The sequence below is a fragment of the Malania oleifera genome, chromosome 4 (genome assembly GCF_029873635.1).
Source record: "Malania oleifera isolate guangnan ecotype guangnan chromosome 4, ASM2987363v1, whole genome shotgun sequence".
NCBI classification, from domain to species: domain Eukaryota; kingdom Viridiplantae; phylum Streptophyta; class Magnoliopsida; order Santalales; family Ximeniaceae; genus Malania; species Malania oleifera.
Window position 1 is genome coordinate 64,912,709 of NC_080420.1, and position 19,312 is coordinate 64,932,020.

At 35.4% G+C, this 19,312-nt stretch overlaps 1 protein-coding gene across 1 annotated transcript in view; it reads right to left on the reverse strand.

Moving 5' to 3' along the window:
• Positions 1–9,299: 9,299 nt before the first annotated feature.
• LOC131154024 (uncharacterized protein At4g15970-like) overlaps positions 9,300–19,312 on the reverse strand; it is a 36,990-nt gene continuing 26,977 nt past the window's right edge. Inside the window, exons 3-4 of the mRNA XM_058106482.1 lie at positions 9,740–10,221; positions 9,300–9,613 (exon numbers count right to left, since the gene is read on the reverse strand). Of these exons, the coding sequence (XP_057962465.1) occupies positions 9,553–9,613; positions 9,740–10,221 (543 nt within the window). The 3' untranslated portion in view covers positions 9,300–9,552. The remainder of the gene's footprint in view (positions 9,614–9,739; positions 10,222–19,312) is intronic.

The window sequence follows — 19,312 nt, forward strand, 5'->3', positions numbered from 1 at the left end:
ACCAATACATGTCTTTTTCAGTGTGTTTCGTCATCACTCACACACTTCCTGAGAAAACTTCCCAGAAGATCACTTATCTTAAGATTACTTCAAGTCAAGCACGCTTAACCGTGGAGTTCTTATGGGAAGGCTCCCGAAAAAAAATGTGCATCTTGTTGATATGGGTAGTAACATCCAATTCCTTTAAGTCTTTCTTCCACGGGGTATTACAACAAAGATTAAGTAAGCTCCTTCTCCTTAAATAAAAATTTTCAAGATGACTTGCTTAATACCCTTAAATTTGTGACTTAGTTGAAAATGACTTTCTTTGAAAAATGAAACTTGGGCTTTTTTAAATCTATTAGTTGTTTTCAAATCTATTAGTAGTTTTCAAAATAAATTATTTTTACCCAAAGTTTCATCTTAAATAAGAGATCAAAATGTATTTTAAACTTTTGTTTTTTTGTTTCCTTTAAAATGTTTGATATACTTGTTTATATGACATTTTGTATAAATATCTTGCTATTTTTTTGAAATGTGATGAAAATTTTGTAATATATTTATTTATTTTGATGTTCAAGGATAAATGAAAAAAAAAAATTTGAATGTTGAGCATGTTGATGAAAATTTGAAAATATCTTATGTTGAAATGACTTTTGCTAAACCTTGCTACACCTTATGAATGTATTGGTTTAGAGAGAGCATGCTCAAATTGAATATCATGTCTTTGAACATTTTAATTTTGTGATTGATGATCATTTGAATTTCTTGTTGATCAATTTATAAAATTGAGCATAATAAGTTGTGAATATTGAATATTTTTTTAGTAATATTGCAAACATTTGAATGATGATTATTTTGATAATATTGAATACCTTGATCATATTGGATATATATAATGATGAGTTGAGGGTATTGAATCTTTTGTTGTGGATATTGAAGCTAATGTGAAAGTGAGCATCTTATTTTTGAAATTGATTGATTGAATATCTTGTGGTTGAGAAAATTTCAACATATTGAACTTATTATGAATTAGAGCATGTTGACATATTATTGTGAATGGTTTTATGAATTTTTTGTGAGACATTTTTTCTTACCTCCTAAAAAACTTTTGACAATTACCAAAGGGGAGCAAGCATAAATGAAATTTTTTTAATAAAATTTTGATATTGATAAAAGGGGGCTTGCGTAAAGAAAAAACTTTTTGAGGACATGAGCATGATTGTGAATACTTTTGAAAAATGATTGCAAACCTTGAATGATATGACAATGTGAAAATTGCTACATTTTGAAAATCATGGTCTTGCTACATTTTGAAAATCATGGTCTTTGTTGAATAATGAAAATATGATATAATTTTTTAAAATCATGAGTGAATGCACTTTTTGAAACTTGAACATTTCGGTTCAAACATGATTATAAAATTGTGGACTACTTTACAAAATTCACACCACAATCCTTTCTTTTTGATATTGACAAAGGGGGAGAAATTTTTCAAGCATGGAAACTTTTAAGTTATTTGGTATCAATTCTTTTTGAAGCAGCTTATGATTGGCAACAATTGATATCATTTTTTTTTTTAATTATGTATGACCATGCATTAGTTTGGTATCATATATTGTCCCAATTTTTACCAAGCTAAAAAAAATTTTATGAGGAGCATACTAGTATATTTTTTTATGAACATGTTGTAAAATTGAAACTTTGTGCTTAAATGTATAAAAATGCTAGCCTCACCCCTCATATTGCAGTTTTTATGATGTCAAAGGGGGAGAGATATCAAAGTAGGAACTTCTATGTGATTCTAAATGTTTTATATTTGTTCCTATTTTTTGTGAATAGTTTGTCATTATCAAAAAAGGGTGAGATTGTTAGTTTCAAGGTTTCATTAACTTAGTTTTGATGATAACAAACTATTGTGAACTAATGGCTTTGTACTTTAGTTGTTTTCTACAAGATTACACCATTGAAGCTGAAGAATTGAGAGAAGATTTGAAAAGTTAAATTTTCATTTATTTGTATTGTTATTCAAAATGTAATGTGCTTTAACTTGTAAACAGCTAAGACTATAAGGCATAGCACAAATGGAATTAAAATGGAAAATTGGAACAAAAGGATTATCAAACCTGGCCTTGGAGCCAGAGGCAGTTGACTCACCATAGGGACAGTTTGGCGGCCTAGGCAAAGTCCAAAGGTGCCTTTCATTTATATGTATTGCTATTCTCTCAAATGTGATGTGCTTTAACTTGTAAATCTAAGACTCTATAAGGCATAGCACAAATGAACTTAAAATGGAGAATTGGAACAAAAGGATAATCAAACCTAGCCTTGGAGCCACCAAAGACAGTCGATTGGCCATAGGGGTCAGTCGATCGATTTGACAACTTTTGTCAGCAACAATCATTTCTTTACCTCTAACAGCTAGTAAGCAGTCGACTAAGATCAATAAGCGACTAACCAACCTAACCATAAAAAAGGCTCCAATAGGCAAAAAAATGGCTAGTTCTTCTCCAATCTATATATATATCAACCCATTTGACAACTTTGTCTGCAACAATCATTTCTTTACCTCTAACAGCTAGTAAGCAGTCGACTAAGATCAATAAGCGACTAACCAACCTAACCATAAAAAAGGCTCCAATAGGCAGAAAATGGCTAGTTCTTCTCCAATCTATATATATATATATGCACTTTAAAGCATAGAGAACATTAGATAATTGATCCATACTGAATTACAAACTGTTCTAACCTTAAATTATCTCTTATTCTCTTTTTGTTCTCTAAATTGATCATAGTTGAGAGAAAACCCTTTAGTCTTAAGTTATATAATTCTTCAAGAGTTTTTTTTTTTTTTTTTTTGTGATCTCTAATTGTATATCCTTCCTTGTGAAGAATTCTTTCTTGTAAAACTTTGTAGTTTTGGTTGCCTTATCTTCGTGGAAAGGCGAGGATTGTAAATTGGTTGCATTGTTTTCGAAAAACAAAGGGTGTAATTAGTTTCCTTGGTCTTCATTAAATCAAGGGGAATAGTAGAACATCAAGGCGATTGGGTTTGAGAGAAGACGTAGGTAGGGATAGTCGAACCACTACAAAAGGAGTTTGCAATTTATCTTCTCCTTTTTTAAATTGCTTTTATGTATCAAGCATTTTTTTAACCCAATCCCCCCCCCCCCCCCCCGCCCCCCTCCTCTAGAGTTTCTACTTGGGCCAACAAAATATTTATTGTCAATTGAGAAAGCATCTCAATGAAATAGCTCACTAGATGACATATGAAGCTAAGTGATACATCCATTCAAGCTTCAATCGCAACTTCTATCAAATCTTCCATCAATTTTTCTATAACATCTTCTATAAAAGATTATATCAAACCTTGCATCACATCTTTTGTCAAAGCTTCTATCCATATTTTTCTCAAAGTTTCTATCAAAACTTATATTAAAGCTTCTATGACAGCTTCTTAAACAATGAAGGATTTCAATACATCACAAACATATTTTGATAATTATCTCAATTTTAAGCACATGATTTCAACATCTCACTTTTGTCAATCATTAAAATCATATTTTAATTCATGTTTTGCTAATCATCAAAATCTAATCCCAACAAGAGACCTGATCCCCAACCAAACCCTACCAATGTTGCACATTTAACACACAAATGCCCCATTAGTCAAATGAAATCTTTTATCTACAGATTCTCACAAGATTGTGATATTACTCAATAAAGAAGATATTTTTATTTCATGGAAACCACAATAAATCCACTTTATCCTACCATTTTGCATTCACCATGGACAAGCTAGGCTTTAATTCCAACTACCACAAGGCATAAATTACATATGAATTTTCACTCTATGATGGCACCAAAGCTCTCAACTTGGCGTTGCCACACACTATGATCAAGGTACAAGTGGAGCAGCACCTTCAAACCCTTATATTTCACAAGGAAAGGGAAAATATTTCACCCAAATATGCAAAAACAAAACAAAAAAAGGGGGAAAAAAAAAAAAGATAGACTCACCAATGTCTCAGCATATCCAAGGTCTATATATAGCTTTAGACCAACAATTATTAGACTTAACTATCTAGGGTCTAAAATTAACATCCTTAACTACATAGTACACTGCAGGCACACTTGCTACCATGCAATCATGTTAAATTTAGATCCACAACAATGACCATAATCCAATACTCATCCAACCCATGCCATTGTCTAGAACATCATTCCTTAAGATCAAAAACTAACTGATCGATAAGTTGGTCAAGGACCATGGAATAATCCTTGTCCAAGCTTGATCATTCTCAAAAATCCATCAAGGCATCTAAGTACCATGTGCTGCATCCTAACCATGTATAACAAACATTTCTGCCAAGGATAACTCACTACAAGCTATCTAAGCACTACCTTGAAATTTGACAGTTGTCAAAATGTCTTAGGCAAGACAAACTCCTTAAGAGGTTGTGACTAGGCATATTAAACCCAAGAAGAAGAGGTTTCTTAAATGATCTCACAAGTGAATGGGGCCCTACCAAGTGGCCAAATTATCAATCCTATGATATTATCTTATTATTTATTCGACTTTATCCGAGCTACATAAACCTTGGATCATATATCTATGCTGAGTCTTGCCCATTATTCAAGTTAGGTCAATCACTTAGCCCTAGTTGTTTCTTCATATAGCTCCCTACCTCTCGCATTGAGAGGTACATCCTCGCTACTACAACACACCACCTTCATAAATAAGCTACCTCGAGATATGTCAGCCTAGAGGAATAAATACGCCCTTCGCTCATAGTCAACCATGTTAAAGGATTGCATCCACTAAATGGACTAGGTGCAAGTAGATATGGGGATTAATGAAAAGTGATAAAAAACTGTGATTTTTTTCTAGTTTTCTAGAGCCAAAATCCCCTACTTCCCTAAGGTTTTGGGTCATCTATCAATTATTTTGGTCACTTAACTCGAACAAATTCATCTTCAAGGTTTACCTAGGTGATAATTACCCTTCTCAATTTATTCGTGCTACTAGTCATTCACCCTCATGTACATTATGTGTCTGCTTTGATCGATCTTGCAATCGAGGTTTTGAGATATCCTATACAAATGCTATATGCTCAGATTTCCAAGGCACGCACATGGGCAAAAGGAACACCTTAGTTTCTATATAGAGCACACAACCTGTATGTGAAAACTCATCTTCTACCTAGCCTTAATCAAGATATTCAAGGCCTAGGAGCCTTGTTGTTTGCTTGGCAGGAGCTCGCCTAGGTCCCTAAAGTGCTCTCCCACCTTCATTGAGGATAGGTGGACTTAGTGTCGCCAAAGGGGAAAGGAAAAACTTTTGGCAGTGTGAGTGACACATTTTGGATCCTACAACTTTGGTTCTTTGTTTATTTCCTAGAGAAAATGCTAATAGTTTAACTGAAAATAAATATAAATGAAATTGTGGAGTTTCAATTGTTATCATTAATATAATTATGTAATCTAGCACTAAAATCAAGGTGAGTTCATTTTTTTAAAACCTTAAAAAAGGTAGGTGCAAATATTGAAGACTTTGTGAGAAATGTATACAATTTACCAATTTTAGGAGTCAATGAATTCATGACAGCCTTTTTAGGGTGTAATTATCTCAGCCTAATTCTAGAAAGATATTATTTTCTTTGATTTATTGGACCTCATTTTTTTTTCCCTACAGAAGACATCTCACAGGATTAAGACTTAATCCCTCCTTTCAAAGCCAAAACCTCCTTAGCATTGACCTAATATTTAATCAAGGCAAGTTCCTCCATCTTATCCTAGAAACTCGTTTTAGAAAGATTTGCACCTCCTTACAAGACCCTCTTGCAAGGTTATTTTCTAAGATAATCTCAATATTGAATATCACAATCTCAATCCAACTCTAGTGAGATATTATTCATCTTGACTTATTAGGTTTCATGATTGCTTTGTATCATATTAGGGTAAATATAATTTATCTTATGTAAGATCTCTCTACGTTCATCATGATACTAAATGTGATTATAAGAACCATACACACAAACATACACAATAAGAATGAGAGCCTGGATAAATAAGCTAAAAGGTTAAGGGTCATAATGAATGAGCTTTTCTAGAGAGACCTAAGCAATTTAAGGAGAAGTCATGACTTGACTCAAACCCTATCAAAGGCTTGATCATCTAACTTGACTCAAACCCTATCAAGGACTTGGCGATGTTAAGCTTGTGGCCTAAGATTAAAGATTTTGTGCAAAGTCCAAGCCGCAGTAATTACAAAGATTAGAACCATTACCTACTATCCTCATAAGGACTAACCAATAGTCTTGGGTGAAGGAATATCGTAACAATTAAAGTTTGAGATCTAATTAAGGTCTTAAATTATAATCTTGAGAAGAACGGATATGGGTATAAGGTGGGTTATCTCCCACTGCATGCTTCAAGCTCAATGGACCTCTAATGAAAGAAATTATTTTACTTATTGTTGTTTTTTTTAACAGCAAAATAAATTTCATTAATAGGGAAATGATTTACAAGGACGAAGAATAAGATAAAAATTCTAGTACAAACTAGAGAAAACTATAACAACAAAAAAATAGAGAGAGACATCAAACCAACCAATTCCTTCAATCCCCATATAAATCTGAAAAACTAACTTCCCTAAAAATTTCAAACCCAATACACCATAAAGAAGCCATATGCTAAATCATTTCCCATAACAGTGGCCATTTTAACTTCTTCCCAAAAAATTCCCATGCATTATGCTTTAGCCATAGACCCCCATTAGACTACAAAGATGCCACTCTTCTTTAGAGTTTCCATTTCCTTCCTTTTTTCCTAATCCAACGAATGAGATGGTTGACAAGTTTTCCATGGAATAAGGGCATACCTAACTCTCTTCCATAATACCAAACAATTTGCTCCATATCATCGATACAAAATCATAATGCAAAAGGAGATAGGATGGTATCTCTAAATTCCTATAACAAAGCATGGAAACATTTTGAGAGAGAGTCTTCAAAGGTCTCCTAATTTGCAACAATCTATTGTTGTTAATTTTGTTAAGCATGCCATACCAAGTAAAAGGTTTTTATTTTAAGGAGACTTTTGACCTTCCAAATAATAGGATAGAGAGGAAAAGAAGAATTCGAGTCGATCAAGAATTCATTAAATGATTTGCAAGCAAACGCCCCTAATCAATCCAAGACCAAGAATGAAAATCTCTTCCCAAAGATAGGTTACAATTATTCAATAAGAACAAGAAGGATGACAACTCCACCATCTCCTTATCGTTTAAAGGTCTCTTCAAAATGGAGATTCTAAGGAGAAAAAAATAGCTACTCAAATTGTCAACAAAAAATGAAAGAAAAAACTCTATTCAACTTAGAGCACAATCTTAAAAGACAAAGGAAAAGAAGTGGAGACAGAAACATTCCCAAGCCATGAATCTTTCCTAAAACGGATCTTCAAACCCCTCCCAGCCTCAAATTTAGTGTGAAGAGTTAATAGAGAATAAATTTGGGAAATAGACCTTTGCGAACTCCCAAAAGAAAATCTCAAACAAGCATTAGTATCTCAACAATTCTCATCCAACCTAAACTTACTTCATATAGCTCTATGCCACAAGAAATTTCCTTGTAAGGGGAAGTGTCATATCCATTTAGCTACAAGAATGGTGTTTTTCAAACATCAAATTACTAAGACCCAACCTCTCTCCCCCCCCCCCCCCCCCTCTCCTTCCTTTCTAGTCCTAAAAACCCCCACCCGACTCACTAAATGATCCCTACAACTCCCTCCACTAGATCACTAGAAATCTCATGATTTTCTCAAGCTTGCTAGTGATCCCCACTAGAATCTTAAAAATAGACGAGAAATACAACGGAATGCTAGAAAGATAAGTGTAATTTTACCCCTAAGTGAAAAAAAAAATGGCCCCTTATAATAATTTAATCTCTTTGTCACTCTTACCACTAGGATTCCAAAAACTCGTCACTCCTCCCAAAAGAACCCCTAAGTCAAGTGTCAATTTATAAACCACACCCCATGTTTGCTACCCAATCAAGGTACATTTAAGGCATTTAACCCACTCTTTCCTATATTAATTTTGAGGCTAAAAATTCATTCAAAACTTAAAAATATATACCCAAAACTCTCCTAAACAAAGGGCTATGATCATCAAGGAATAAAATGGTAAATCGTCACCCCCTCATTCCCCACACTTAATCCTTTCACAAACTCCTACCTACTGCCCTATCCAACATCCTATTGAAGATATCAACTACAAAGACAAAAAGGGAGATAATTGACCTCCTTATCTAATTTCTCTCTAAGAAAGAAATCAAGTTTTGGGTTCACTATTCACAATAACTAAGAACCACACATTAGACAACCCCTTATTCACTTGTGCCAATGCTCACCAAAACCCTTGTTCACAAACACTTAATTCAAAAAGCTCCGAATCACTCTATCAAAAGCTTCTTGTTGCTTTTTACCGTAGATTAATTTGAAGGTTGTGATTGTAACGGTTAGATTTGGATAATGGATGCATATAGAATAATTAAAGCTATTGCCATTATCTTTTTGTAAGGATTATTTAACTTGCCATAAATAAGCTTTTACAAACAGTTCAGACAATTATAAGCATGCTCTTTTCCCAAAACAAAAGGCATGTAAAATCAACAAAAAAAAAAAGAAGAGAAATACATGGACTTTTGCAAGCATATCATAAAGGTACCATTTTTAAAAGAATAGGATTAACACAATAAGAACAACCATATAATAAAAATGGACTTTATTCTTTCATAAATGCCGCAAAGTACATCCTTGTCGGCCAAAAGAAGAAGGAAACAAATAAAGGAGAACAAGAAGGAGAAGGAGATTCACTAGATTAAAAGAATAATTGATTTTTTTATATCACATTGTGAATTTGCAGTAGATTAACTAGATTAAAAGAACAATTGATTTTTAATATTTCATCCTAAAAAGCACTGCAAATACATGTCCTATTCTTCCAGTTCCCGCAAGAATTCAGTTCAGGCATATAGTCCCCTTTCTCACCCGACAGTCCAGTGGCTTCCACTCTTTACAATTTCGGACAATACTCATAAAGATCCTCCCTCTAATAAATAGGACTGGAGTTTTTCATTCCAAAACCTTCTTTTTAATAATAATAATAATAATAATAAATACTAATAAATAATTTTATTGAAAAAATAAATGTTTTTCATGAGTTAATAAATTTTTCAAATTAGTATTGAATTATTGGACACAAAAGCAGGCCAAACTTCTTTATTCTTGGTACAAGTACATGTACGTGGTCATCCGCAGGGCAAAACATAGGCTTCCCACCAAGGAACAGCGCTGAAATTCATTATGACCAAAATTTTTAACTCAACAATGCCAAAATTTATATATACAAATGGATATTCATATTGAGCTACGTATCATGTGGGATTCATTAAAAAAAAAAAAAAATCAAAATCAATGAAATTCATTCTACACATTGCTATAAACCTGAAAATTCACATGTCGACCTCCATGGAAAAGATGCTAATAAGGATACATACATTGCTATCGAATTCAAATCAATTTTCCCATTCCTGGTATTTGGGGGGAATCATAATGGCGGAGAGCATCAAGACTGCAAAAAAATTTAAAAATATAAATATTCATCAGAAAATTCTCAAAAAAGGGAATTAATGATCCATGACTATATTGCACATACTCATTCCACAAATCTAGACATCACACGCTGAAGAAGGCTTACCTGCAGTTCTGTGGAACCCTCCAAGACATGGTTGAAGATCTCTTCATATTTGGTGGCAAGGTCATAAATTGCTTCCAATCCTGAAGCATAATTCTGAGATCATGAAGCTTGCTATCCAGACCGAGACAACAGTTCGCATGCATTGTACAGACTTGACTCAAATCTTTGCTAGGCTCACAAAGCCCACCAAAGTAGGCGGTATCCAAAAATCTCATTTTCAGTCCAATTTCTGTGATAAAAGGATCATGTTTGATCATATTGAGGACATCTTGATCATGGTATCCTGGGTGAATTTTGCTCGAGGCGTGCCAGAACTTGTAAAATTCTATTGACCGGTTATTGGACTTCACATAGTTGAACCCGCCATTGGGTGTGTTTTCAACATCATTCGATGTGCCAAAGTAATGATCACATGCAATCTGGAAATCTGCATCCAAATCAAAGCGTGGAAATGGGTCCCTGAACCACATGACATCAGCATCCTGGGGGAGGAAAACCAACCACAACGGCAGTTATTACGAAAAACATGAAAACTATTACGCGCACAAATTTGGCGCTATAATGAAAAATTTTGGCAATAAAAACTAAAAATTCTACAATTGGAGACAGCAGTAGCATATGATGCATGCGAAAGTGTCAAATGCCACCAAACTGCAGGCTCAAATCAGCACCAAAGGGAAACTTGGGCTGCTCTAATTAGATAAAAGATTTTATGAGGAAAAAGGAAAAGAAAAGAAAACAAGAAAGAAAATTATATTCTATGCATTTCCTTCTCTAGGTGATACTGGCACAGAGAATTTATCGAAACATAAATGAAAATTAGGTGATGTATAAAATCAAATTTTGCTCATTACTATATCATATATATATATATTTTCTTGTTCTTTTGCCGTTGAGATTTTGATTAAATGAATTACCTAACTTGAAGATAGGTCTCTCCCTCTATTTATAGTACAAATTAAATACATTCTAATGACAATAATACCCTTACTCTCACTAATAAACATATTAACACTTAATAATAATAATAATAATAATAATAATAATAATACTAAAAGACACAAATAACCTCTAGCACTCCCCCTCAAGCTGGAGCAAAATGTCAAATGCTCCTAGCTTGTTACAAATAAATTTAACATGAGCATTGCTCAAAGCTTTGGCAAACAAATCAACAAGCTGCACATCAGACTTCACATAAGCAGTAGTAATGAGCTTCTACACAAGTTTCTCCTATACAAAGTGGCAACCAACTTCAATATGCTTAGTCCGCTCACGAAAGACCAGGATGGAGGCTATGTGAAGAGCAGCTTGATTATCGCACATCAACTTTATCGGCTGCGAATGTAAAAAACCCAATTCTTCTAACATGTTCTTCAACCAGACAAGTTCACAAGTAGTATGGGTCATAGCTCTATATTATGATGCAGCACTTGACGTCTTGACCTGACCACTACAGTTTGTTTTTTACTCTTCCAAGAAACCAAATTATCACCAACCAAGATATAGTACTTGATTGTGGATCTCCAGTCCGAAGGCAACCCAACCCAATTTGCATCCATATATCCATAGATATAAGTGTGATCCTGATCACGATATAAAAGGCCTTTCCCAAGTACACCTTTGAGATATCTCAAAATTGCGAATTACTGCATCCCAATGACTTGTCCTAAGAGAATCTAAAAATTGACTTACAACACTTGTTGCAAAAGATATATCTAGCCAAGTGACTGCCAGATAATTCAACTTTCCAACAAAGTCTCCAATATTGTCCAGGATTATACAGCAAATCGCTCAAATCCGACACTAACTTGCTGCTAGGATCCAGGAGTGTATCAACTGGTTTAGATCCCAACAATCCAGTTTAAACCAACAAATCAAGAACACACTTCCTCTATGACAAAATAGTTCCCATACAAGATCTAGATACTTTATATCCAAGAAGTATTTCAAAGGTCCCAAATCTTTGGTTTGAAACTTAGTCTATAGAGAAAGTTTGAGACTTTGAATACCTTTATCATCATCTCCTATAATAATATATCATCCACATATAAAACAAGAAGGATCCTACCCAATGAAGTATGACGATAAAACACAGAATGATCCACTGCACACTATCAAAGACCAAACTCTAAGGATTATAACATTGAAACAACCAAACCATGCTCTAGGAAATTGTTTTAAATCATACAGTGCCTTCTTGAGCCAACATACTAAGCTTAACTCCCCCTAAGCAACAAACCCAAGTGGTTGCTCCATATAGACCTCCTCAAAGTCACCATGCAAGAGAGCATTTTTCAGATCTAACTGATGCAAAGGTCAGGGACAAATAGTAGCCAAGGAGTGAACAAATGTACTGATGCAAGTTTTGACAACCGGCGAAAAAGCGTCAAAATAATCCAAACCAAACACCTTAGTATACCTTTTAGAAACAAGACAAGCCTTTAGACAAGTCATAAAACCATTAGGGTTGACTTTCACAGTGTAAACCCAGCGACAACCAGCCACAAACTTGTTAGGAAGAACAGATACCAAGTCCCAAGTGTCATTGTCCTATAAAGCATTCATCTCTTCAACCATAGCATTCCTCCACCCAGAGTGGGCTAAGGCTTCCGAAACAAATTTAGGAAGGGTTGTAGATGATAGAGCAATAACAAAGCAATAATAGGAGGGTGATAAAAAGTCATAACATAGTTGGAAATGGGATGTTGAGTACATGTGAGTTGACCTTTCCAAACAGCAATGGGAGGATCAACATCATGGGAAATATGATCATCAAACTAGGAAACCAAAGGCATGGTAATAGAAGCTAGAGGGAACTTTCTTCCTTGGAGCTACCATCATGAATACACCTACAAATTAAGATAATCAAGACGATGAGAAAGACTCGAACTACATAGAGACTCAGATGGTTGGTTGGGCAAGGCTAGCAAGGTAGAGTCTAAAAGATTAGGTATAGGAAGAGACTCATTTAGCTTAAAAGCACTCAGGGACTGGGTGTAGTAAGGTGTAGACTCAAAGAAGGTAACATTGGAAAAAACAAAGAAACAATGCAGCACAGGACTATAAAAACAATATCCCTTTTAAGTATATGAGTAGCCCAAAAAGACACATTTTATAGCACGAGGATCCAACTTATGCACCCCAAGAGTTAGTTGATGAACAAAGGACACACACCTGAATAGACGAGAAGAAAGAGAGAATAAAGGTGAATAAAGATAATTAAAGGAGAATTAGTTTGCAATGTTTCGATTGGGTTGTGGAGGATGCAAGAAGAGGAGAAGACTGGGAACCTCCCCAAAAGAGGGAAAATTATTAATGTTTTGTAATGTAATGTAACAAGATTTCTTCCTCTTCCTGTTTAGTCCCTTTTTCCTTTTGATTCTTTATGCTACAATGAGGGAAGAATGTCACAAAACAATTCATGGATTTAGTAATCTTCCTAACAAACATGAAATTGAAAGGAAATTTAGGGATATACAAAACCAAAGGAAGAGAAATAGACGAAGTGGGATTTATAGTCCCAATTCCCTCAACAACAGTGGTGGATCCATCAACGAGAGTAGCACAAGGTAACTTTACAAGATATTAAAGAGTGGAGAAGAAATTAGGTATACTTGTAATATGATCAATGGCAACAGAGCCCATGACCCAAGGACGAGGGCGAGAAGTATTAGATGGTAGGCATATTGTGAGATTACCTGTTTAGGCAAGAGATGTGGGAAGAGAAGCTTGTTGTGACGCTTGATACTGCTGGAACTTGGAATATTCTTCCTCTAACATGGATACATTACATTGCCCCCCACTCAACCCAAAGGTGTGGAGTTGGTGGTGGCCGCTGCCCCCAAAGGTGTGAAGTCGGTGGTGGCTGCATTGGCAACACATAAAGTTCTATCGTGGAGATCCAAACACTACTCAATAGTATGATTACTTTGTCCACAATGAGTGCACTTGCAAGGAGTGCCTTTACCTCGTCCATCTTTACCACCACAACCACTCTAACCACCTCAATAACTTCTACAGTTGTTTGGTAGAGAACTAGAATCACCCTATGTAGCAAAGGTTGTCCTTTCCGAGCCAAATGCAAAATCAGGAGAGTGCATGCTAAAGAAAGCACGAAGGACGTGAGAATAAACATCAACAAATGACAAAAACTTTGCACTACTATCTAGGACTGGACTGCCTTAAACTCGGGTCTTGAGCCCACTAAAACCCGAAGAATTGTCATCCGCTCCCTCTGCTTCTGCATCTCACGAATGTCAGTGGTTATAGGTTGCACGACATTAAGCTCCACATGAATACGCTTCGTCACTCTAAAATAATCTGCAATGTTCCTATCTTCTTGTTGTAACTAAAAGTACTCTTGAGATAAATCATGAATACATGTAATGTTACTGGAGTATGAAAGCTAGGCATAATCCCAAATCTCCTTGCACGTATCTAAATGCACACACATCTGTGCAATTTGTAGATCCATCAAATTCCACAAGAGAGAAACAATCAAGCCATCTTCTTGAATTCACACTTCTTTTCTCTTCTCATTAGAAGGATCAGATTGGAGCAAGTGGTTAGATTTTCCTAATCTTACTAAATAAACCCAAACAGCTTTAGACCACTGAACATGATTCTTTTCATCCAACTTTTGAGTCGTTATCTATGGCAGTGATGAAAGGAAACATATTTTTGGGACTCATAGACCCCATCCCAACACTCACAAACTTGCAGCCACACCAATGTCAAACAATCAAAACTAATTGGGGCAATCACAAACTATGTGAAGCACCGACACAACCACGACAAGGTGAATGACTTACCAACTGAGATAGCACTGCCACAGCCTCACAATCTTAACTTGCAAACACTGTCATTGCTCCAAGAAACCAACAAAGAATCCTTTACAAGCACCGAACAAAAACTAACATATTACCACAAGTGCGTGGTCGAAAAAGGATGGATCTTTGGACAAAAAACATGTCTAACAGCTTGATAATATTGTCTAGAGAGGGAATTAGAACATGGCAGAGGGAAAAAAAAAAAAGGTGGCCGGAAGCCTCTCTCATGCGCCAGTGCATAGGGTCAGCACTGCCGACAGTTGGCTGCCCATGGGGGTGCATGGAGCTGTTTCCAGCGATGGGGTTTTTCTGGGGTAGGGTTCGGAGGGTTCTGTTTTTGGCTATATGGTTGGTTTTGTGAAATAATGAAGGATGGAGGTGGATCTGAGAAGGGCAGTGACGGGAATGTGTTTTTCCAGCAATGGTTGAATATGATAGGGTTTAGGTTGGATCATGCTCTGATACAATGTTGAGATTTTCACTAAATGAATGACCTAACTTGCAGATAGGCATCTCCCTCTATTTAAAATACAAATTAAATACATTCTAATGACAATAATACCCTTACTAACTCTCACTAATTGACATACTAACACATTTAATAATAATAATAATACTAAAAGACATAAATAACCTCTAATAGTTGCTAACCAAACAAAGTGAATTCCCTCGCATTTCCTTTTCATTGTCCTCACAAAATTATTTTTTCGAGCAGACCCATTAAGTCGTCATCTCCATTCAGACTGCCCATTAAGTGTTTCGCCAGTCTTGGTGATCATCACAAAGCCGAAAAAGTTTCCTCCTTTATCATTTTCCATTCCAAATAGTCTTGATCAATCAAATTGGATGATTTGTCAATCAGAAATTCCTTTCAAAATAGCTCCTTATGTTGATTAGCCAATCTAAGAAAAATTAAGGGTCTAAACAACCATCAAATCCAAGGGACGAATAGGTTCAGTTCCTCATTGAGAATTGCCAACTTCTTAATAACCAAATGCTTTGAAGTATCCCACTTTTTTCATGGAATAAATAAGGATTGAAAAATTAGGGAACTGAATGGGATATTCATATGGACCGAGTTGTGGAGGCACAGGGCTGGGTGGAGTGGGAGCAGTGGCGATGATGCAAACAGACTTGATGATGGAGATGGCAGAGGACAGTGCAAAAGCTGTGATGATCAGAAGGCTTCAAAGTCGAAGGCCTTCAATGATAGATTCGTCATGGTGAAAAACTGAGGATTGATTTTGACAAAGCTTCCTGGCAAAGTTCTAGCAGAGCAGAAGCTCCTTTCCAGCTATAAACTTCAAAGCAGCAACCCTTCTTTTTGTGGCTCTTTCTTCACTGGCAGCAGGATTTTATCTTTCTTTTTCTTTTTCCTTGGGTTTTTAATAAGCATGCACGTGCTGCTGTCTTCTCTGTCATAGCAACAATGAATTTTCTTTTCTGGTTCAGCGCATCTGATGTTCTTCCTCGTTGCAGCAACAAATCCACTTGTTTTCTTGTTTTTGGTGTCTCTGACCTGAACATTGGATTGTGGCCTGTGTTTGAATTGAATGGATTTTGGTGCAATAGTGATGGCTGGAATGGAAGGCAGCGACTGAACAGCTAAGGTAAAGTTGATGGCAGGGTGTATGGATAGTGGACAAAGGAGAGAGAGAGGGAGAGAGAGAGGAGGAGGAGGATTGAGAGGTAAAATAGAAAGAAGGATGAAAGAAAGACAGTGATGCCAAGAGACAGAGATGGAGTTGACATAGAGGAAGAGAATTAGAATCTTAGACACAGATAAAAGCTTAGGCAGAAGTTCCAACTACATCCAATTAAATAATCCAAGGCTTTAAAAGGCTCAATCGAGGCTCACCTTGAAGCTTACCTCAAGACAAGGCATGCCTAAAATGCTTGAGGCTTAGTCCGATGATCAAATCTCAAAAAAGTCAACAACTAAAAACTGAGGCATGCCTTTTTCACCTTTTCAGTTGAGGCTTATGCATTTTGGGGGCCATGAACTCAAATTAGAATTAACTAGAAAACTTTAATTGTGTTTATACGAAAGGAATGTAGTAATATATAATATGAGTTGTCTCTAAAACACTTGAACCTCAACCTCTCCAAAATAATTGAGAGTTGCATCTTAGATCTTGAAAAAAATTGACCTTTGTAATGTTATACTTATACCTATCTTTTGGTAAGATTTATTAATGAATTCTAGTTTTTCTTTTTTTTAAATGGCCAACAAGTAGTTCACAACTAACATGACTTTTTCTTTTTTATATTTTATTTGTAATTTCTTTTTTTCTTTATTTTTTAAAGTAATTTCTTTATATATTTTTACCTGGAAATAAAATTCTCAAAAAGCTAATGCCTCAAAGCCTTGAGGCTTGCACCTCAAAGCCCGAAGGCTTATGCCTCACTTGTTAAGAAGCCTTGCCTTACACAGTTACACCATCTTTTAAAACACTCCAATAATCCATTATATCCATAAGCCAATATTTATAGGAAACTAAAAAAATCTAAACATAAACAATCAAAAACATTGCGAAATAATCCCAAAGTAACTTAAAATATCCAGAATAACACCTAAAATTTAAAAAAATAATAATAATCATAAAACATCCATATTTCCCAAATTAAACCAAAATCCCTAGTTTCTAAATATTTGAGCAGGATATGATTGCCTAAAATTATCCATAAGCCATTCACCACTAGACAAATAATTGACACCATGAAAAGTTCAGTTTATATTCTCATATCCTAAGATTTGGAGATTAAATGATCTAACCCGATATCTATCCCACATCCATGTAACATGTAACAGTACTTCAACCTTTTCCACTAAGAAGCCAAGGGAAGAAACAATTACAACAGCCCTTCACAAAGCTAAAAGAGAACATGAGCAACAGCACAAAGGGTGACTTCAAAATTATAGATCACCAGAAGGAGCAGCATATGTCACTTTATAATAAAGACAGAGAAGAACAACTGTCAGCAGCAGCCTGTCATGCTAAAAAGGAGTTCAGATGTGAGCATTATGAGTCAAATCCAGAGTCAACTTGCAGAAAAACTGCATGAAGAAATCACTACACGGTGCTCCAGTTACTATCAAGCACCGTACCGTACAGCACTTGTTCTTACATGATGACAAGAAGGGCAACACTTCTGAAACAGTACTTGAAACAGTACATAGCATGCAACCAATATAGTTGCATCCACACAAACACTTGAACAAGAGAAGGAATGAGCGGTCACACAAGGAAGATGAGATCTAAGCAATCAATTAGATTGAGCCATGAAAACAGGTTTCAGGAAGTTATTCACTGTCTAGAGTCACTCTTGTACCTAATATAACAGAACCAGAATCCTCCAGACAGTAACCCAAATGGATATATATCTCAATAGAAACAGAAACAGAAACAGAAAACAGAAGAAAACGAAAGCAAAAAGAAATTAATCAGAAGAGTCTGCTGGTCATTCCAGAATTGATATCTTTTAAAACATTGGCCAAGACAAAAAGAGAAGAATGTCCTCCAAAACCCAGATACCGCAATATCCCAAAACTTCCAAAAATTATCAATTGAACTCTTCAATACCTTTAAATTAACAATCATCATGCAAGTTATGCCCCACATTATTCAGCAACAATTAAGGTAAAATTAATGGATCATTTTCATAATGATTCCACAACTCCTCAAACCCTGAAATGATGGATTCAACTAGATAATCACCAAACTCCATATACCAGTCCTTGATTTATAGCTCTACCAATCAAAGCATTAATAACACCCAATTCTATATTATCAGCATCAAACATTTAAATAGTTTGGAAACCATTTATCTAGCTAGATTTGGAGAGCTATTAGAGTCTCTCATTAAGGGTCAGGGGCCAAATGTAACACCCAGTGCACAAGGCTCCCACATTATATTGGGAATGGGCATAATATGCACAGCCTTAACTCCACATTCAGAAAGGTTGTCCCCGTAAATTGAATCATTGACTAGAATGGTCATGGGTCATTTGATAAAAATAAGTTTTAATTTTGAAATAGTGAACCAAGTTCTGAACTAATGAACCAGATTTTAAAATAAAAATAAAAAAAACAGAATCCGAATATAAACACAAAATTGTTCCCAATTGTTTGGTAATTGAATTATTTAAATATCTGAACATGTGTCTTCTTCCCACTTTAAAACCTACTTTGATGACATTAAGGTGAAATGGATGAAGGGAAAATGCAAACCCATCAACAATTGTTTTCTCTTTTTTTAGCTTATTTTCTCAAGCCCCCATGTGTTTCTCACCTGTTCCTTCATTGCTCCTTTTCATGGAGGGTGTGGAATAACGTTCTTGACTTATTTTGGAGAGAGTTGGATTTACCCACAGCCAATGGAGGATGTTTCTGGCTATATCATTTTCAGGTTTTGGGAGGTGTAAAGATTGGCACTGTGAGAATGTGGGATTTTTGCAGTTTTTGTTGGGGATCTGGTTGGAGTGGAATGCTCAATTTTTATGGCAAAGAGGATGCCTTTGATTATGCTTTGAGATAGAATTCAGCATCTGGCCTCCTTGTTGGGCTTTTGCAGAAACATGTTTCAAAGGGCTTTCTTGTTCTGATTTACGGGTGTGATTGGCAGGCTGTACTTTTCTTTTTCCTTTTATGTTTTTTTGTTATTATATCTTTTAAGGGCGATTTCCTTTCTTAGAGGAAATTTATTAAGGAGAAGAGAAAAAATACAACTTAGAAGAGTAGTT